Source organism: Coregonus clupeaformis, chromosome 37, assembly GCF_020615455.1.
Source record: "Coregonus clupeaformis isolate EN_2021a chromosome 37, ASM2061545v1, whole genome shotgun sequence".
Classification (NCBI taxonomy): Eukaryota; Metazoa; Chordata; class Actinopteri; order Salmoniformes; family Salmonidae; genus Coregonus; species Coregonus clupeaformis.
The window spans coordinates 17,318,013-17,336,012 of NC_059228.1; the positions used below are offsets into that span (position 1 = coordinate 17,318,013).

General features: G+C 47.1%; 1 protein-coding gene across 5 annotated transcripts in view; it reads left to right on the forward strand.

The window, feature by feature from the left end:
* LOC121553781 (zinc finger MIZ domain-containing protein 1-like) overlaps positions 1 to 18,000 on the forward strand; it is a 184,979-nt gene that overhangs the window by 154,621 nt on the left and 12,358 nt on the right. For 2 of the 5 annotated variants that reach the window (XM_045211570.1, XM_045211571.1), the window contains 10 exons: positions 3,792 to 3,827; positions 8,769 to 8,913; positions 11,316 to 11,430; positions 11,794 to 11,996; positions 12,120 to 12,324; positions 12,579 to 12,866; positions 13,066 to 13,248; positions 13,706 to 13,774; positions 14,463 to 14,625; positions 16,417 to 16,627. In XM_045211570.1, coding sequence (XP_045067505.1) covers positions 3,792 to 3,827; positions 8,769 to 8,913; positions 11,316 to 11,430; positions 11,794 to 11,996; positions 12,120 to 12,324; positions 12,579 to 12,866; positions 13,066 to 13,248; positions 13,706 to 13,774; positions 14,463 to 14,625; positions 16,417 to 16,627 — 1,618 coding nt within the window. The remainder of the gene's footprint in view (positions 1 to 3,791; positions 3,828 to 8,768; positions 8,914 to 11,315; positions 11,431 to 11,793; positions 11,997 to 12,119; positions 12,325 to 12,578; positions 12,867 to 13,065; positions 13,249 to 13,705; positions 13,775 to 14,462; positions 14,626 to 16,416; positions 16,628 to 18,000) is intronic. The other 3 variants (XM_045211573.1, XM_045211572.1, XM_045211574.1) reach the window with 3 other exon arrangements.

The window sequence follows — 18,000 nt, forward strand, 5'->3', positions numbered from 1 at the left end:
CTCTGCACACTATTGAGGAAAATAATCGTCTTTCGAGACCCACGTGTGTCTGACAACAGCTTGTAATCAGCTGAGGGGACGCGCTGGACCAAAATGAAGGAATGGAGCGTGAGCGTACTGTATCTGTGAGTTGAGCTGTCTGCTTGAAGAGACCTCTGAAGGTATTTGTATGTAAGCATGGTTCTGTGACAGCTGTGTTGGCATGAGTCAGGCAACCCCAGTCTGCTATAAGTAGGGTCCCCTGCTGTTGCTCCAGAGAAAATGAGTGTTTTGGGTCTGAGTGTATAGATAGAATTAGACTGACTAGATTGGACACTCCTGATGGCTTCATTGATTGGAAACTTTGAATTATACTTTTTTTCTCCATGTTTTAAAACTGATCCATGTGTGTTTCCACTATTCTAAATGCAACAGTGTAAAAACCTAAAGCACTGCTAAATGTGTGATTAATTATATAAGATGATGAGAAATGTAGTACATTTCCTGTCCTAGTGGACGTATATCTATGTCTGAGAGCATGACTAGAGCCTAGCAGCACTGCCCAGGACAGACAGAGACATATCAGCTGACCAGGGCTTGACCTACTTGGGCCGCAGTTTGACACACGCACACTCACACTCACAAACACACACACACACATACACTTGGGCCACAGTTTGCCTCACTGACCTGAGCTTTGCTTCAGAGACTGTCTGCTCGTCCAGTAAGATTGTGTAGTACTGAGAGGACAGTGGCTGCTCAACTACTAAGATTGTGTACTGGGAGGACAGTAAGATTGTGTACTGGGTGGACAGTAAGGTTGTGTACTGGGTGGACAGCAAGGTTGTGTACTGGGTGGACAGTAAGATTGTGTACTGGGTGGACAGTAAGATTGTGTATTGGGTGGACAGTAAGGTTGTGTACTGGGTGGACAGTAAGATTGTGTACTGGGTGGACAGTAAGGTTGTGTACTGGGTAGACAGTAAGGTTGTGTACTGGGTGGACAGCAAGGTTGTGTACTGGGTGGACAGTAAGGTTGTGTACTGGGTGGACAGTAAGTTTGTGTACTGGGTGGACAGCAAGGTTGTGTACTGGGTGGACAGTAAGGTTGTGTACTGGGTGGACAGTAAGTTTGTGTACTGGGTGGACAGCAAGGTTGTGTACTGGGTGGACAGCAAGGTTGTGTACTGGGTGGACAGTAAGATTGTGTACTGGGTGGACAGTAAGGTTGTGTACTGGGTGGACAGTACGGTTGTGTACTGGGTGGACAGTAAGGTTGTGTACTGGGTGGACAGTAAGATTGTGTACTGGGTGGACAGTAAGGCTGTGTACTGGGTGGACAGTACGGTTGTGTACTGGGTGGACAGTAAGGTTGTGTACTGGGTGGACAGTAAGGTTGTGTACTGGGTGGACAGCAAGGTTGTGTACTGGGTGGACAGCAAGGTTGTGTACTGGGAGGACAGCAAGGTTGTGTACTGGGTGGACAGTAAGATTGTGTACTGTGTGGACAGCAAGGTTGTGTACTGGGGGGACAGTAAGGTTGTGTACTGGGAGGACAGTGGGTGATTCACTAAGACAGACAGGGTGCAGTTCCCAGTGAACACTGTTGATCTGTTGAGCTGCACTGTGTCTGTTTCCTGTACATCTAATATGCTCTAACCTCAGAGCTAGTGTGTGTGTGTGTCTGTGTCTGTGTGTGGCCACCCCATTTCCTCTTCTCTTAAAGGCCCAATGCAGACGTTTTTATGTCAATATCAAATCATTTCTGGGTAACAGTTAAGTACCTTACTGTGATTGTTTTCAATCAAAATGGTCAAAAAGAAACAAAAATGGCTTCTTAGCAAGAGCAGTTACTCAAGCAAGAATTTTGCTAGGACGGTCTGGGATTGGTCTGAGTTCGGAATTAGCAGGTTTGGAACTCTCTTTCTTATTGGTCTATTAATTTATTTATCACCTGGTACCCACCAAAACAGGCAAAGATTTCAGGCGGTCTTTTCGAACAGCTCTTATACTAAAAGGGCATTATCATAATTTGTACAATTTAACAGTATTATTCCAACCTCATAGTGTGGAAATACACTCAGTGGCTAGTTTATTAGATACACCACGAAAAAACGGATCGCTCCTACAGACAGTGAGTCATGTGGCTGTGGCTTGCTATATAAAGCAGGCAGACAGGCATCAAGGCATTCAGTTACTGTTCGATTGGACGTTAGAATGGGCAAAACGAGTGACCTAAGCGACTTTGAGCGTGGTATGATTGTCGGTGCCAGGCGCGCTGGATCAGGTATCTCAGAAACGGCCGCCACCCTGGGGTTTTCATGCACTAGAGTGTCTAGGGTTTACCGAGAATGGTGCGACAAACAAAAAACATCCAGTCAGCGGCAGTCCTATGGGCAAAAACAGCTTGTTGATGAGGTCGAAGGAGAATGGAAAGAATCGTGCAAGCTAATAGGAGGGCCACAAACAGACAAATAACGGCGCAGTACAACAGTGGTGTGCAGAAAAGCATCTCGGAACGCACAACTCGTCAATCCTTTTCACGGATGAGCTATTGCAGCAGACGACCACACCGGGTTCCACTCCTATCAGCTAAAAACAAGAAGAAGCCGCTCCAGTGGAAACGCGATCACCAACACTGGACAATTGAGGAGTGGAAAAACATTGCCTGGTCCGACAAATCCCATTTGCTGTTGCGTCATGCTGATGGCAGAGTCCGGATTTGGACCCATCCTGCCTGGCACAGGCAGGGGGCGGTGGTGTACTGGTGTGGGGAATGTTTTTCTGGCACACGTTAGGTCCATTGATACCAATTGAGCAACGAACGGTACTAAATGGGTGTACCTAATAAACACAGGAAAATCAAATTTTTGACTGCACTAGGCCTTTAATACTAGCCTCAGGATATTGTAAATCCTATCCATCTAATGTGTTCTAACCACTGAAAAATATATATTAAAAAAAAGATTTTGTAAAAAAAGAATCCTTACAGCATAAGTGTGTGTGAGTGCGTGCGTGCGAGCAAGTGTGTGATTGAGAAAGTGTGTGTGAGCATGTGTGCAGAGAGAGAGAGAGAGAGAGAGAAATAAAATTGTATTGATCACATACACGTGTTTAGCAGATGTTATTGTGGGTGTAGCGAAATGCTGTGAAAAAAAAAAAAGTGCAGATGGGAAGGTTCCTGACCCCAGGGTTAGAGATTGGACAATCCTAGTGCATCATGGGTAATTCCTGGCTGAGGTTCATAATCTTAACTGTCTGAATGCAGGTCAGATACTGTACACAGGTCATAACCCCATGCCTTCACTCTACTCTAGGCTACATTGTAATCTGGAAACTAGTATGATTTATCCTATCTCTGTGCCCTCTCAAGAGCAAAAAATGTATTGTATTGAAGTCGACCACAATAAATCATGTGTGCGGGAGTTCTTTTAATTGTTCTACATAGTGCATCATCCACCATGCCTCTCCACCTCTCTGCATCTCTTTGTGGGGTCAAGTATTCATAGCAAATCCATATTTTGATTTGGAGATATATAGTCTACTGACCCTGTAGGGCGGAATGGAAGGGTCTTTTTGCGAGGGATTGGCATGAGGTTTTTTGCTTAAGCGGGCCTAACTTTGTTTTTGTTTTGTGTGTTTTCTTTGAGCCTCGATTATTTGTGGGTTTGGTGCTGTGGCCACATACACAGGGAGACAAGACACATAAATTGCAGACTGCACCTTTAACTTGACTGTTGCTGCTGCATTTTGTGTTTTGTTCGTGATTAACCCCTCCCTCCCCAGTAAAATGTGTAATTTGAACCCTACAGAAACCAACACCTGCAGGAGATGTCAGAGTGACTCAGGTAGCTAACCTCCCTCCCTCCATCCCTCGCTCCCTCCATCCTTCTCTGGCGCTGACCACCCTTGTCGTTACACTCATCCCTCCATCTCCATCTCTCCACCTCCCCATCTCCACCTCTCCATCTGTCTGCTCCGTATGCCCACAGAGGCCAAATCAAACTGGCACTGTGAGAAAACCTGAACAGTTGTGTTTCAGTAAACAAATAAAAAACTGACCGTTTAAAAAATAATGTGATTATTTACCCTGAGCTGGTTTCTCCTGCAGTGCGGTTTTGATTGAATCTGCCCCAGAGTCATAGAGAGAGATTATAAACCCATTGGATGTGCTTCTGGTTGGGCAGAGGCTAGCAGAGTGGAGTGGAGTGGAGGGGGGTCATTGGCTGGGAAGGATATCATTGGCTGCTTAAATGGGTTCCATTACGGTTTTGCAGAAGCATGACTTTGTCTGCATCCCAAATGGCACCCTATTCCCTATATTTAGGGCACGATCTAGGGAATAGGGTGCCATTTGGGATGCACCCTTTTGATTTCAGGAGGATTTGATATCCTCTCGCCATATTTTGCATACATTATTCTGCCCACATAACACAGCATACTGTCTGGAGCTTATATAGATAGAACTTATGATTTTATAGAAATACCTTTCTTTTTTTTGTCTCGTATCACACATTGTAGGTGTATAGGCGTCCAATGTGTTCTGAGAATTTGTACTGTCTCATATATATGTGTATAATGTGTACTACCTCGATCTGTAGTGTATGTGAGCTGATCTGCATGCGTGTCTGTATCAGAGTAATGTGGGCTGCACAGTCAAATACAGTAATGTGGGCTAGTCTGTGACGTCACTGCTTACCGCATTCATCCATACTGTACGTTCGGTGGAAATGTGTGCTCTGGTCTTTTAAACTTGTTGTTTATTATGTAGAAGTGCTGAGATATCGCAGTGTCAACAACAGAGAAAGAGACACTATGTGGCCAAAAGTATATGGACACCTGCACGTCGAACATCTCATTCCAAAATCATGGGCATTAATATGGAGTTGGTCCCCCTTTTCTGCTATAACAGCCTCCAGTCTTATGGGAAGGCTTTCCACTAAATGTTGGAACATTGCTGCGGGGACTTGCTTCCATTCAGCCACGAGCATTAGTGAGATCAGGCACGGATGTTGGGCGATTAGGCCTGGCTCTAGGTCGGCGTTCCAATTCATCCCAAAGGTGTTCGATGGGGTTGAGGTCAGGGCTCTGTGCAGGCCAGTCAAGTTCTTCCACACCGATCTTGACAAACCATTTCTGTATGGACCTCGCTTTGTGTACAGGGGCATTGCCATGCTGAAACAGGAAAGGGCCTTCCCCAAACTGTTGCCACAAAGTTGGAAGCACAGAATCATCTAGAATGTTATTGTATGCTGTAGCATTAAGATTTCCCTTTACTGGAACTAAGGGTCCTAGCCCGAACCATGAAAAACAGTCCCAGACCATTATTACTCCTCCACCAAACTTTACAGTTGGCTCTATGCATTGGTGCAGGTAGCGTTCTCCTAGCATCCGCCAAACCCAGATTCGTCCGTCGCACTGCCAGATGGTGAAGTGTGATTCATCACTCCAGTGAACTTGTTTCCACTGCTCCAGAGTCCAATGGAGGCGAGCTTTACACCACTCCAGCCGACGCTCCCGATGAACAGTTATTGTGCTTACGTTGCTTCCAGAGACAGTTTGGAACTCAGTAGTGAGTATTGCATCTGAGGACAGGCGATTTTTACGCGTTACGCGCTTCAGCAGTCGGCATTCCTGTTCTGTGAGCTTGTGTGGCCTACCACTTCGCGGCTGAGCCGTTGTTGCTCCTAGACGTTTCCACTTCACAATAACAGCACTTACAGTTGACCGGGGCAGCTCTAGCAGGGCAGAAATGTGACCAACTGACTTGTTGGAAAGGTGGCATCCTATGACAGTGCCACGTTGAAAGTCACTGAGCTCTTCAGTACGGGCCATTCTACTGCCAATGTTTGTCTATGCAGATTGCATGGCTGTGTGCACCTGCTACTACTACTGCTGCTACTACTGTTATTACTACTACTACTACTACTACTGCTACTGCTATTATTACTACTACTGCTACTACTACTACTACTGCTGCTGCTACTACTGCTATTACTACTACCACCACTAGTCATTTTGAACTCAAATGTTCCGATGACCCATAGCCATATGTCTGCAGGCATTAACTCAGTAAAAAGGCAGATCTTCTTAGAAGGGGAGCCATGCACAAGAGGGTTTACAGGGAGGGCTTAGAAGTCTCTACTAAATCTGCTTACTGCTCACTGACTGACTGGCTGGGAGAGAGCAGCTACTAGGGCAGACTGGGACTGGGAAGGGTAAAGTTGCTCCTAGAAATCTTTGATTTGTTTTGCATTTTCCCCACTAATGGTAAAGGTTGGGATTGGGGGAGGGGATGCTGATCATAGATCTATACCTAGGGGAAAAGTCACCCCAGAACAGACTGGGGAAAGTGGTGAGTGGTTTCTGGGATGGACAGGGGATAGCCTGGTGGAACCAGCCTGATTGCTGCGTTCACCATTCTGTTTTCTGTTGGTATAGTCACTTTCTAAACCAACCACAATGGAAATAAGACACTGACATGTTTATGTATCTAATACAATCACCTAATCAATCCAACTTCGTTATTGGAGAGAGGTGTAGTGGTACAATTTCTCTCTCAGGCTTTCAACTTCTTCCTTTCAACCCCCCTCACGCTCTCTCTTTCTCTCTCTCCATCACTCCCTCTTTCTCTCTCCTTTTCTCCATCTCTCTCCCCTCTCTTTCTCTCACTCTCTCTCCATCTCTCCCTCTCTCTTTCTCCCTCTCTCTCTATGGCCTATAATGTGTATGAGCTGAGCCCAGTGTTGTTCGTGCGGGGTTCTGTCCCAATTTCAAATGGCACCCTATTCCCTATATAGTGCACTTCGTTTGACCTCCCATGGTGCTCTGGTCATAATGGGGAAAGGGTCCATTTGGGACACTGCCTGGGTGTAAATAGCGGGTTGCCAGGTCTTGCAACAGGCTGGGCGTGCGGAGGGAGGACGGAGGTGGTGATTTAGTGGGGAGATAAGCTCTCTGTAATGGCAGGGTGGAATAATTCCCCGTCAAATAGGAGGGCTGCGTCTCTCCTCCCTCTAGCTGTGAGATTCTGTCTGCATAGAGACTGGCTTGGTGTGTCTCACTCTTCTCTTCTCTTCTCTTCTCTTCTCTTCTCTTCTCTTCTCTTCTCTTCTCTTCTCTTCTCTTCTCTTCTCTTCTCTTCTCTTCTCTTCTCTTCTCTTCTCTTCTCTTCTCTTCTCTTCTCTTCTCTTCTCTTCTCTTCTCTTCTCTTCTCTTCTCTTCTCTTCTCTTCTCTTCTCTTCTCTTCTCTTCTCTTCTCTTCTCTTCTCTGTTCTGTCCTCCTCTTCTCTGTTCTGTCCTCTCTTCTCCTTCTCTCTCCTCTCCTCTATTCATTGCTCAATTAAGGCTTTGCTGTTCGATCTCAAACTCCTTTTGAGCTTATTTTCTGTGTTAAGGTGTTAGACCTCGATAACTCTTCTAATGTACATCAAACCCATGTCATAAGGATGTTTGCCTGCCTGACCTCCCGAGTGACGCAGTGGTCTAAGGCACTGCATCGCAGTGCTAGCTGTGCCACTAGAGATCCTGGTTCGAATCCAGGCTCTGTCGTAGCCAGCCGCGACCGAGAGACCCATGGGGTGGCGCACAATTGGCCCAGCGTCGTCCAGGGTAGTGTAGGGGAGGGAATGGCCAGCAGGGATGTAGCTCAGTTGGTAGAGCATGGCGTTTGCAACGCAAGGGTTGTGGGTTCGATTCCCACGGGGGGCCAGTATGAAAAAATAATGTATGCACTCACTAACTGTAAGTCGCTCTGGATAAGAGCGTCTGCTAAATGACAAAAATGTAAATGGTGCAGCAGACAGTTACCTCTCATAAGGATGTTTGACTGCCTGGTGCAGCAGACAGTTTCATGTCTCATAATGATGTTTGACTGCCTGGTGCAGCAGAAAGTTGCCTGTCTCATAATGATGTTTGACTGCCTGGTGCAGCAGAAAGTTGCCTGTCTCATAATGATGTTTGACTGCCTGGTGCAGCAGAAAGCTGCCTGTCTCATAATGATGTTTGACTGCCTGGTGCAGCAGAAAGCTGCCTGTCTCATAATGATGTTTGACTGCCTGGTGCAGCAGAAAGCTGCCTGCAGCGAAGATGATTGAAGATGCTGAGCAGTCTGATTAGTCATTGGGGTCCAGTGGAGGGGAGGAGAGGAGGAGGAGGGGTGAGAGGAGGAGGCGAGGAAAGGTGGGGAGAGGACGGGCATACTCTCTCTCTCGATATCTCTCTCTCTGTCTCTCGCTCTCCCTTTCCCCATCTCTCTTCTCTCTCTCTCTCTCTCTGCGTTTCACCCGTCCTCTTCAGAAAGCCAGGGAAGTCTCTTCTAGAGGGATCAGAGCTGATGTACTGCACTGTGTGATTCATTCAGTCAACGAGATCTATACTGGCAGACAGGCAGCAACAGACATGCTGGCATTACTGTGTTAGGGTTCCTCCATGTGGCAGGAGGCAGAACTGCAGTCCAACTTGAAGAGGGAGAAGCAACACTCAAATGTATTGGGCAGAACAAAACAATAACATAGTTGATTAATCAATTGAGATATTTTTTATCAAGTTTTTGATGGGCATTTGATAGGGTTTGTTTGTTTGTTTTTCTCTTACAGAGAGTCCGAAGTAGTCAGGAAAACAACATCATAGGTTTGGTAATAGAGACTGACTTACTTCAAACTGACATACTGGAGACATACCAGAGACTGTCATAGCAGACCGACAGACTGGAGTGTAGACTGACCTGTGTGTGTGTCCTACAGCGTTATTAGACTGACATGAGTGTGTGTGTGTTTCTTTCCTTGTAGCCTTGCTGTCATCGTGGTGCGAGGAGCTGGGTCGCCTCCTGCTGTTGCGTCACCAGAAGAGCAGACAGAACGAGCCCCCGCAGAGCAAAGTCCCCATGCAGCCCAGCATAAACACTATGAAACCCCCCGGAGGACTCTCACACGGGTCAGTGTGTCTGTCTGTCTTTCTGTCAGAATGACTGACGTTCCCTAAGCTTTGCCTACTTTACAGTCCCATGTTTTCTGTTTTACACATAGGGACACATTGTCACATTCAGAACTACAGGTGTGAACACATTTCATGTAAACGCACACTCCCTCATTGGTTCTCTGGTTTAAACTGGATCGTTCATGTTAACTTAAACAATGTTGACCTAAAACAATTTCGATACGCATCTAGATGCATGGGCTCTGATATAATTTAGGAACAATAGGTTTTAGTTTGAAACGATTCGGTGCGATTCAGTTTGATAAGGGGAATGAATCGATGCGATTCAGTTCGATTCGATGCACTAACATTTGTTGCATGAACACATTCGTCTTCCATTTTAAATTCATACCAACTGCTGATGGGAGCTCAGGAGCTGGGCCTCTCTGAGCTGGACCTGTCTGAGCTGGACCTGTCTGAGATGACGTCTCTAAGCTGAGTGGCCCTCTGTGTGTGTGTGTGTGTGTGTGTGTGTGCGTGTCAATACCAATTGGGTGTGTAGGCCAGTGGAGGCTGGTGGTAGGAGCTATAGGAGGACGGACTCATTGTAATAGCTGGAATGGAATAAATGGAACTGTATCAAACAGATCAAACATATGGAAACCATGTTTGACTCCGTTCCATTAATTCCATTCCAGCTATTACAATGAGCCCATCCTCCTATAGCTCCTCCCACCAGCATCCACTGGTGTAGACACTTGAGCTGAGCCATTGGGCATCTACCACCCCACTATCAGAATAGGGGTGGGGGAAATATATGCTTTTCATCTGAAATCACCCAGTGATTAACTTGTGAAATTAAATCTGAATGATTGAAAACCCCAATCAGCAGTTGGATGTGAGTTGCGTCCACTCTGGCAGGCTACACAACACTGGTAAAACACAATTTTCTACAGTGCATTTGGTAACAATGACCCAGCAAACTAATAAAGCCTATGATTTGACATTGCGGAAGCCATTTTACAAGCATCTGAATCCTGAAGGTGCCAGATGTACGGATAGCCTATTAGAACAGGGATAAGCATACCTCTCGTTGGCGCGAGCAGCTGTGTCTCCCGCACTGTGCACACAGTTGTTATCTGACAGTCATACGCAGTTACATGCATAAAAGTTTGATAGGCTACTGAACTGAAGGAGAGGACGCAACAATTCAGTCACAACAGATAAGAAGTATTTTCGGGCTCCCGAGTGGCGCAGCGGTCTAAGGCACTGCATTTCAGTGATAGAGGCGTCACTACAGACCCTGGTTCGATTCCAGGCTGTATCACAACCGGCCGTGATTAGGAGTCCCATAAGGCGGCGCACAATTGGCCCAGCGTCGTCCGGGCTTGGCCGGGGTAGGCAGTCATTGTAAATAAGAATTTGTTTTTAACTGACTTGCCTAGTTAAATAAAGGTTTAATTAAAAATAAATAATAAAAATGTCAGAATAAAACAATGTGAGTAACAAACATTAGTGAACTGCTGATTTAGTAACGTTTGAATCAGTTTTCTGACTGAAGCATACTTCATTTGGATCGGTTTGGGCTCCCACAGACCGATGCACTCTTATCTTAAACATTTGAATCGGGGACCGATGCTTATCGGTGAATCGTTACATCCCAGCTTATGTTGCATTTAACCTGCTCTCTAAACTAGACTATCCTCTTCTCTCCTCAAATAAATAAATACATGTTTTTCTGTTCATGAAAGTGAGCCAAGACAAGCTTAGCAGAGTTATCTTGGAGGAGAGGGACACACACACACACACACACACACACACACACACACACACACACACACACACACAGAAAGAGGGAGTGGGCTGTTAAGTAGAAACATTCTGTGCTCGCTCCGATTCCAAACCTCTGTCTGATTGGCTGCCAGAATTCTGCTCTGTGCCTAGCATCTTGGGAAGTCTTCTACCACCTTGAAGAGACGTTGTAAATCGAGTTCCCTTCCAACACCAGAGCTGTGTGTGTGTGTGGTGTGTTTGTGTGTGTGCGTTCGTGAGTGTGTGAAAACACATTCCTCTCCAAAAACGTTACTTCCCAGTCTGTTTCTCCCTGTGGAGTTTAGTTTGTGTATTCATAATGTTCCAGTTACTCATATTATAGCCTTGGATTTGTTTGGAGTTTTAATGCCAAATATTCCAAATAACATATACATGGCCAAATGTTTCCAAGAATTATGAGCACATTTCACATTTCTGGGCGGATAGTGCAATCCTCTGTGTTACATACTTGGCCAAATGAAAGCCATGGCTGTCACGTTGGTGTATCTGCCCTGTGGTGATGACAGGGTCTGTCTGTGTGTGTGTGTGTGTGTGTGTGTGTGTTCTGCAGTGATGGGTTAATGTGTGTGTTCGTATTTGTACTGTAGTGATGGGTCATTTACCTACGACTCGGTTCCATGGCAACAGAACAACAACCAGCCCCCAGGGTCATTGTCTGTGGTTACCACAGTGTGGGGTGTGACCAACACGTCACAGAGTCAGGTGAGACACAAAACACACACACACACACTCTTCAGTACACATGACTTGATGTTTAGACACACAATACACCATTGTATTGAGTCTAGTAATTGAGGTTCCTGATGAGGACAGACCCTGAATCCCCCTAGGCACATTTATTTGGATTTCTGATGTCGGTCAAAATATGGTTTGCTCTGTGTGTCACCCAAAGCTAGGCCTATATCAAAGATCACAAGTCCCAGACAGTGAGTCGACATCATAGTTACATATTCTATGGTTGCCATAACCCTGTTTGCTGTGTCTAACCAAAAAGCTATATCAAGGATCAGTTGTTAGAGCAAAAAAATATGTGAGGGGATTTGACCTTTGACCCTTCTTCCCCAGGTATTGGCCAACAGCTCCAGCCATGTGAACCCAGGAGGTAACCCCATGGGCCAGGGTATGTCTGGAGGTCCGGCAGGCCTCAACTCCCCCCAGTTCCCCGGCCAGCAGCAGCAGCAGTTCCCGGCCAAGGGAGGTCAGGGCTACATGCAGCAGGGGATGTATGGCAGGCAGGGATACCCCGGTGGAGCGGTCTACAGCGGGAGGTAAGAGGCCATACACAGACATGTATGACATTAACATTCTGTTTATCACTCTTACTCTATGCTTTGCTTACCTTTTCACACATACAGTACACAGCTCTAATTCATGTTGTTTCCGTTATATAGTTACCCAGGTGGTCCTAACACTCCCCAAGGGGGGATGGGCATGCCCCAACATTCCCGCCAGCCTGGTGACTTCACCCAACCAGCAGCTGCTGCTGCTGCTGCTGCTGTCGCTGCCGCCGCTGCTACGGCAACCGCCACGGCAACCGCTACCGTGGCAGCCATGCAGCAGGAGACCCAGAACAAAGAGATGAACCAGTATGGACAGGTACGGACACACACACACACATACAGTACACACACCATTACCATAATACAACAAATACTAAAAGTTAGAAACAACTTTAGTTATTTACTTGTAATATCCTGTTTTGGGCCTGAGGAAAGTCAGGTATTACTACATGCATTACACACTAAATACACATTAAAACCATAGAGTCAAACCTGCAGCTTCCTACCTAACTGTAACTCTTCATCCTTTCTTTCTCCATTATTTTTCTTCTTCCTTTCTTTTTCCTCTAGATGTGTTCCTCCTTCCAGATGGGCCCAACTCAGGCCTACAACAACCAGTTCATGAACCAGCCTGGCCCCAGAGGGTCCCCTGGAGGCATGAACCCAGGCAGCATGGGCCAGGCCATGAACAACCCCAGCATGGGTGGGCCTCCCATGGGCATGAACCAAACTCGAGCCCCAGGCATGGGGCCTTTTGGGGCTCATGGCCAGAGGATGTCCCAGCAGGGCTACGGAGGATCTGGAGGCCCCAGGCAGGCAATGCCTATGCAGGGAATGAAGAGGCCCTATCCTGGAGAGGTGAGTTGGATGGTATGTGTGTTTGTGTGTGTGTGTGGGGGGGGTGCTTTTCCTTTGAGTATTATATTATCATAGTACATCCCTATCATGCCTTTCTCTAGTAGGTCCATTTCCTTTATTTTTCGTCTTCAGACCAATGCCTACTTCTCTTTTTATTAACTTATTGATTGATCCCCCCCTCCCCCTCTCTTCCTTACAGCCAAACTACGGGGGTCAGCAGTACGGTCCTAATGGTCAGTTCCCTCACCAGCAGAGTCAGTACCCCTCCTCTAACCCCTCCAGGCCGATGCCCTCCCCCAACTACCCCGGCCAGAGGATGCCTGGGGGTCAGGGGCCAGGCCAGTACCACCCGCAAGGCATGCCCATGGGACAGTATTATAAGGTTAGACCTCCCCCACAGTAACACTCCATATCTACCTGTAAGCTCTAGACCTCCCCCACAGTAACACTCCATATCTACCTGTAAGCTCTAGACCTCCCTCACAGTAACACTCCATATCTACCTGTAAGCTCTAGACCTCCCTCACAGTAACACTCCATATCTACCTGTAAGCTCTAGACCTCCCCCCACAGTAACACTCCATATCTACCTGTAAGCTCTAGACCTCCCTCACAGTAACACTCCATATCTACCTGTAAGCTCTAGACCTCCCTCACAGTAACACTCCATATCTACCTGTAAGCTCTAGACCTCCCCCACAGTAACACTCCATATCTACCTGTAAGCTCTAGACCTCCCTCACAGTAACACTCCATATCTACCTGTAAGCTCTAGACCTCCCCTCCTGTTCCCATTGTGCAGTTGTACATTTAACCATTGATGTCTGTTTCATTCACAGCAAGAGCCATTCAATGGTCAGAACAGCAACTTCTCTGGAGGTGTATACTCATATAGTCAAGGCAACGGGGTATGTGCTCTCTCCTTTGTTCAACTTTGTCTAAGCAAATGGAACTTCCAACAGAGTTATTTGAATTCTCTATCTCTCATGTTTTTTTAATAACCTGTATCACTCTCCTTCCCTCTCTCCCCTTCCCCCTCCCTCCTCCCCCCTCTCCCCTCCCTCCTCCCCCCTCTCCCCTCCCTCCTCCCCCCTCTCCCCTCCCTCTCTCCCTTCCCCCTCCCTCCTCCCCCTCTCCCTCCCTCCTCCCCTCTCCCTCCCTCCTCCCCTCCCCTCCCTCCTCTCCCCTTCCCTCCCTCCTCCCCCTCTCCCTCCCTCCTCCCTCCCCTCCCTCCTCCCCCTCTCCCTCCCTCTCTCCCCTTCCCCTCCCTCCTCCCCCTCTCCCCTCCCTCCTCCCCTCTCCCTCCCTCCTCCCCCTCTCCCTCCCTCCTCCCCCTCTCCCCTCCCTCCTCTCCCCTCCTCCCTCCTCCCCCTCTCCCTCCCTCCTCCCCCTCCCCTCCCTCCTCCCCTCCCCTCCCTCTCTCCCCTTCCCCTCCCTCCTCCCCCTCTCCCCTCCCTCCTCCCCCTCTCCCCTCCCTCCTCCCCCCTCTCCCTCCCTCCTCTCCCCTTCCCCTCCCTCCTCCCCCCTCTCCCCTCCCTCCTCTCCCTTCCCCCTCCCTCCTCCCCCTCTCCCCTCCCTCCTCCCCCCTCTCTGCAGGCCCTCAGGCCAGGTAACTACCCCCACTCCCCGGTGCCTGGTAATCCCACACCTCCCATGACCCCCGGAAGCAGTATGCCTCCGTACCTCTCGCCCAACCAGGATGTCAAGCCGCCGTTCCCGCCAGACATGAAACCAAATATAACTGCGCTTCCACCTCCCAGTGAGTATTTACACTGGAGCATCCACACACAAACACACATGGATGCATGGATGCATGCACACACACACACATGTACAGTATGTATGTATGTATGTATGTATGTATGTATGTATGTATGTACACTACATGACCAAAAGTATGTGGACACCTGCTTGTCGAACATCTCATTCCCCCTTTGCTGCTATAACAGCCTCCACTCTTCTGGGAAGGCTTTCCACTAGATGTTGGAACATTGCTGCAGGGACTTGCTTCCATTCAGCCACAAGAGCATTAGTGAGGTCGGGCACTGATGTTGGGCGATTAGGCCTTGCTCGAGGTCGGCTGTAGCGTTAAGATTTCCCTTCACTGGAACTAAGGGGCCTAGCCCGAACCATGAAAAACAGCTCCAGACCATTGTTGCTCCTCCACCAAACTTTACAGTTGGCACTATGCATTGAGGCAGGTAGCGTTCTCCTGGCATCCGCCAAACCCAGATTCGTCCATCGTACTGCCAGTTGGTGAAGCGTTATTTATCACTCCAGAGAATGCATTTTCACTGCTCCAGAATCCAATGGCGGCGATGACCCATTTGCTCGGCCATGACCCATTTCATGAAGCTCCCGACGAACAGTTACTGTGCTGACGTTGCTTCCGGAGGCAGTTTGGAACTTGTAGTGAGTGTTGCAACTGAGGACAGATGATTTTTACGCGCTTCAGCACTCGGTGGTCCCGTTCTATGAGCTTGTGTGGCCTATCCTCTTCCTGGCTGAGCCGTTGTTGCTCCTAGATGTTTCCACTTCATAATAACAGCACTTACAGTTGACCGGGGCAGCTCTAGCAGGGCAGAAATGTGACCAACTGACTTGTTGGAAAGGTGGCATCCTATGACGTTGCCACGTTGAAAGTCACTGAGCTCTTCAGTACAGGCCATTCTACTGCCAATGTTTGTCTATGAAGATTGCATGGCTGTGTGCTCGATTTTATACACCTGTCAGCAACGGGTGTGGCTGAAATAGCCAAATCCACTAATTTGAAGGGGTGTCCACATACTTTTGTATATATATAGTGTGTGTGTGTGTGTGTGTGTGTGTGTGTGTGTGTGTGTGTGTGAATATACAGTATGTAAGTATGCATGCACACAAACACACACACACAAACACACACACACACAGCAGAGCTATTCCAAGCTGTCAGTAGCTCTTTAGATACCTGTGGCTGAAAATACAACAAAGCCTGCACAACAAAGTATTAGCAGAACATCGATGTTTTTATTTCCATTTCATGAGATACAGTACAAAGCCACTGAGACACAACTAGTCCACTACATCACCATCATCACGTGGCTGTACAATCCTATGGTTAGATGCTATGAGTCAACAACAGCCATGTATTTATTATTATTATTATGTATCAGGGCAGCATGTAGTAGTGATCAGGGTTGGGCTCAATTCCTTTTCAATTTCAGTCCATTCCTTTTCAATTCCTTTTCAATTCCTTTTCAATTCAGGAAGTACACTGAAACTACAATTCCAATTATCTTCAATGCTTTGCAATTGGAAACATTTGGAATTTGAATTTGGTTTACTTTCTGAATTGACTGGAAATGAAATGGAATTGAGCCCAACCCTGATCACTACTACATGCTGCCCTGATACATGGCTGTTGTTGACTCATAGCATCTAACCATAGGATTGTACAGCCACGTGATAGTCAGGGTAATACCACCCAGTGATATCCCGTTGCCCCAACCACTGTCTACTGTATGTGTGACTGTTAATCAACCAGTATACAACTCTAACCCCACTACCACAGATACCACAGATACAGTTAAACGGAAAGCTGACGTCCTATCTTCCTGTCCTGTCTCTCCGCTCCAATCAGCCAATCCCAACGAGGAGCTGCGGTTGACCTTCCCGGTCCGGGACGGCGTGGTGTTGGAACCTTTCCGGTTGGAGCACAACCTCGCCGTCAGTAATCACGTCTATCACCTGCGACCGTCGGTACACCAGACCCTCATGTGGAGGTGAGCTATGGAGACAGACGGACACACACACACATTCGATCGTCCATTGAGTTGAGACTCAAGTCTTATTATTTTTCTTTACCTCTACAAATGTTCTTCCCCTAATAATATGGCCTATCCATGGCAACCATGTTATCATTCCCTGGACAATATTGACCAATTGCAGTCCTGAGAACATAACCTTTTACTGCAGTGGGCTAAATCAGGGTCGCACAGAGTGTTTCTTGGTAGTCTTAAACAAATCTACTTTGAAACAAAAGTATACACCTCACACACATGGTTATGGGCTTAAAGAAAAGAAGACACCTGTACCATGTCAGATATAGAGTTGAAATGTATTCAATTTTGAGTTTGCATCTCAATATTACACTTTATCACAGATGACTGAAATATAAAAAAAATTGTTTTTAATTGTTTCATTTTATTTATTGTTTATTAATTATGACATTATGAACAATATTAATAACAAAGAGGGTGCTTTTGGTCATTGACTGCAGGAAAGGGCTACAGAACTTTCAACTAAGCTTATTAAATCAAATCAAATCAAATCAAATGTTATTGGTCACATGCGCCGAATACAACAGGTGCAGACATTACAGCGAAATGCTTACTTACAGCCCTTAACCAACAGTGCATTTATTTTTAACAAAAAAAGTAAAAATAAAACAACAACAAAAAAAGTGTTGAGAAAAAAAGAGCAGAAGTAAAATAAAATAACAGTAGGGAGGCTATATATACAGGGGGGTACCGGTGCAGAGTCAATGTGCGGGGGCACCGGCTAGTTGAAGTAGTTGAAGTAATATGTACATGTGGGTAGAGTTAAAGTGACTATGCATAAATAATTAACAGAGTAGCAGCAGCGTAAAAAGGATGGGGTGGGGGGCAGTGCAAATAGTCCGGGTAGCCATGATTAGCTGTTCAGGAGTCTTATGGCTTGGGGGTAGAAGCTGTTGAGAAGTCTTTTGGACCTAGACTTGGCACTCCGGTACCGCTTGCCGTGCGGTAGCAGAGAGAACAGTCTATGACTAGGGTGGCTGGAGTCTTTGACAATTTTGAGGGCCTTCCTCTGACACCGCCTGGTATAGAGGTCCTGGATGGCAGGGAAGCTTGGCCCCAGTGATGTACTGGGCCGTACGCACTACCCTCTGTAGTGCCTTGCGGTCGGAGGCCAAGCAGTTGCCATACCAGGCGGTGATGCAACCAGTCAGGATGCTCTCGATGGTGCAGCTGTAGAATTTTTTGAGGATCTGAGGACCCATGCCAAATCTTTTCAGTCTCCTGAGGGGGAATAGGCTTTGTCGTGCCCTCTTCATGACTGTCTTGGTGTGTTTGGACCATGATAGTTCGTTGGTGATGTGAACACCAAGGAACTT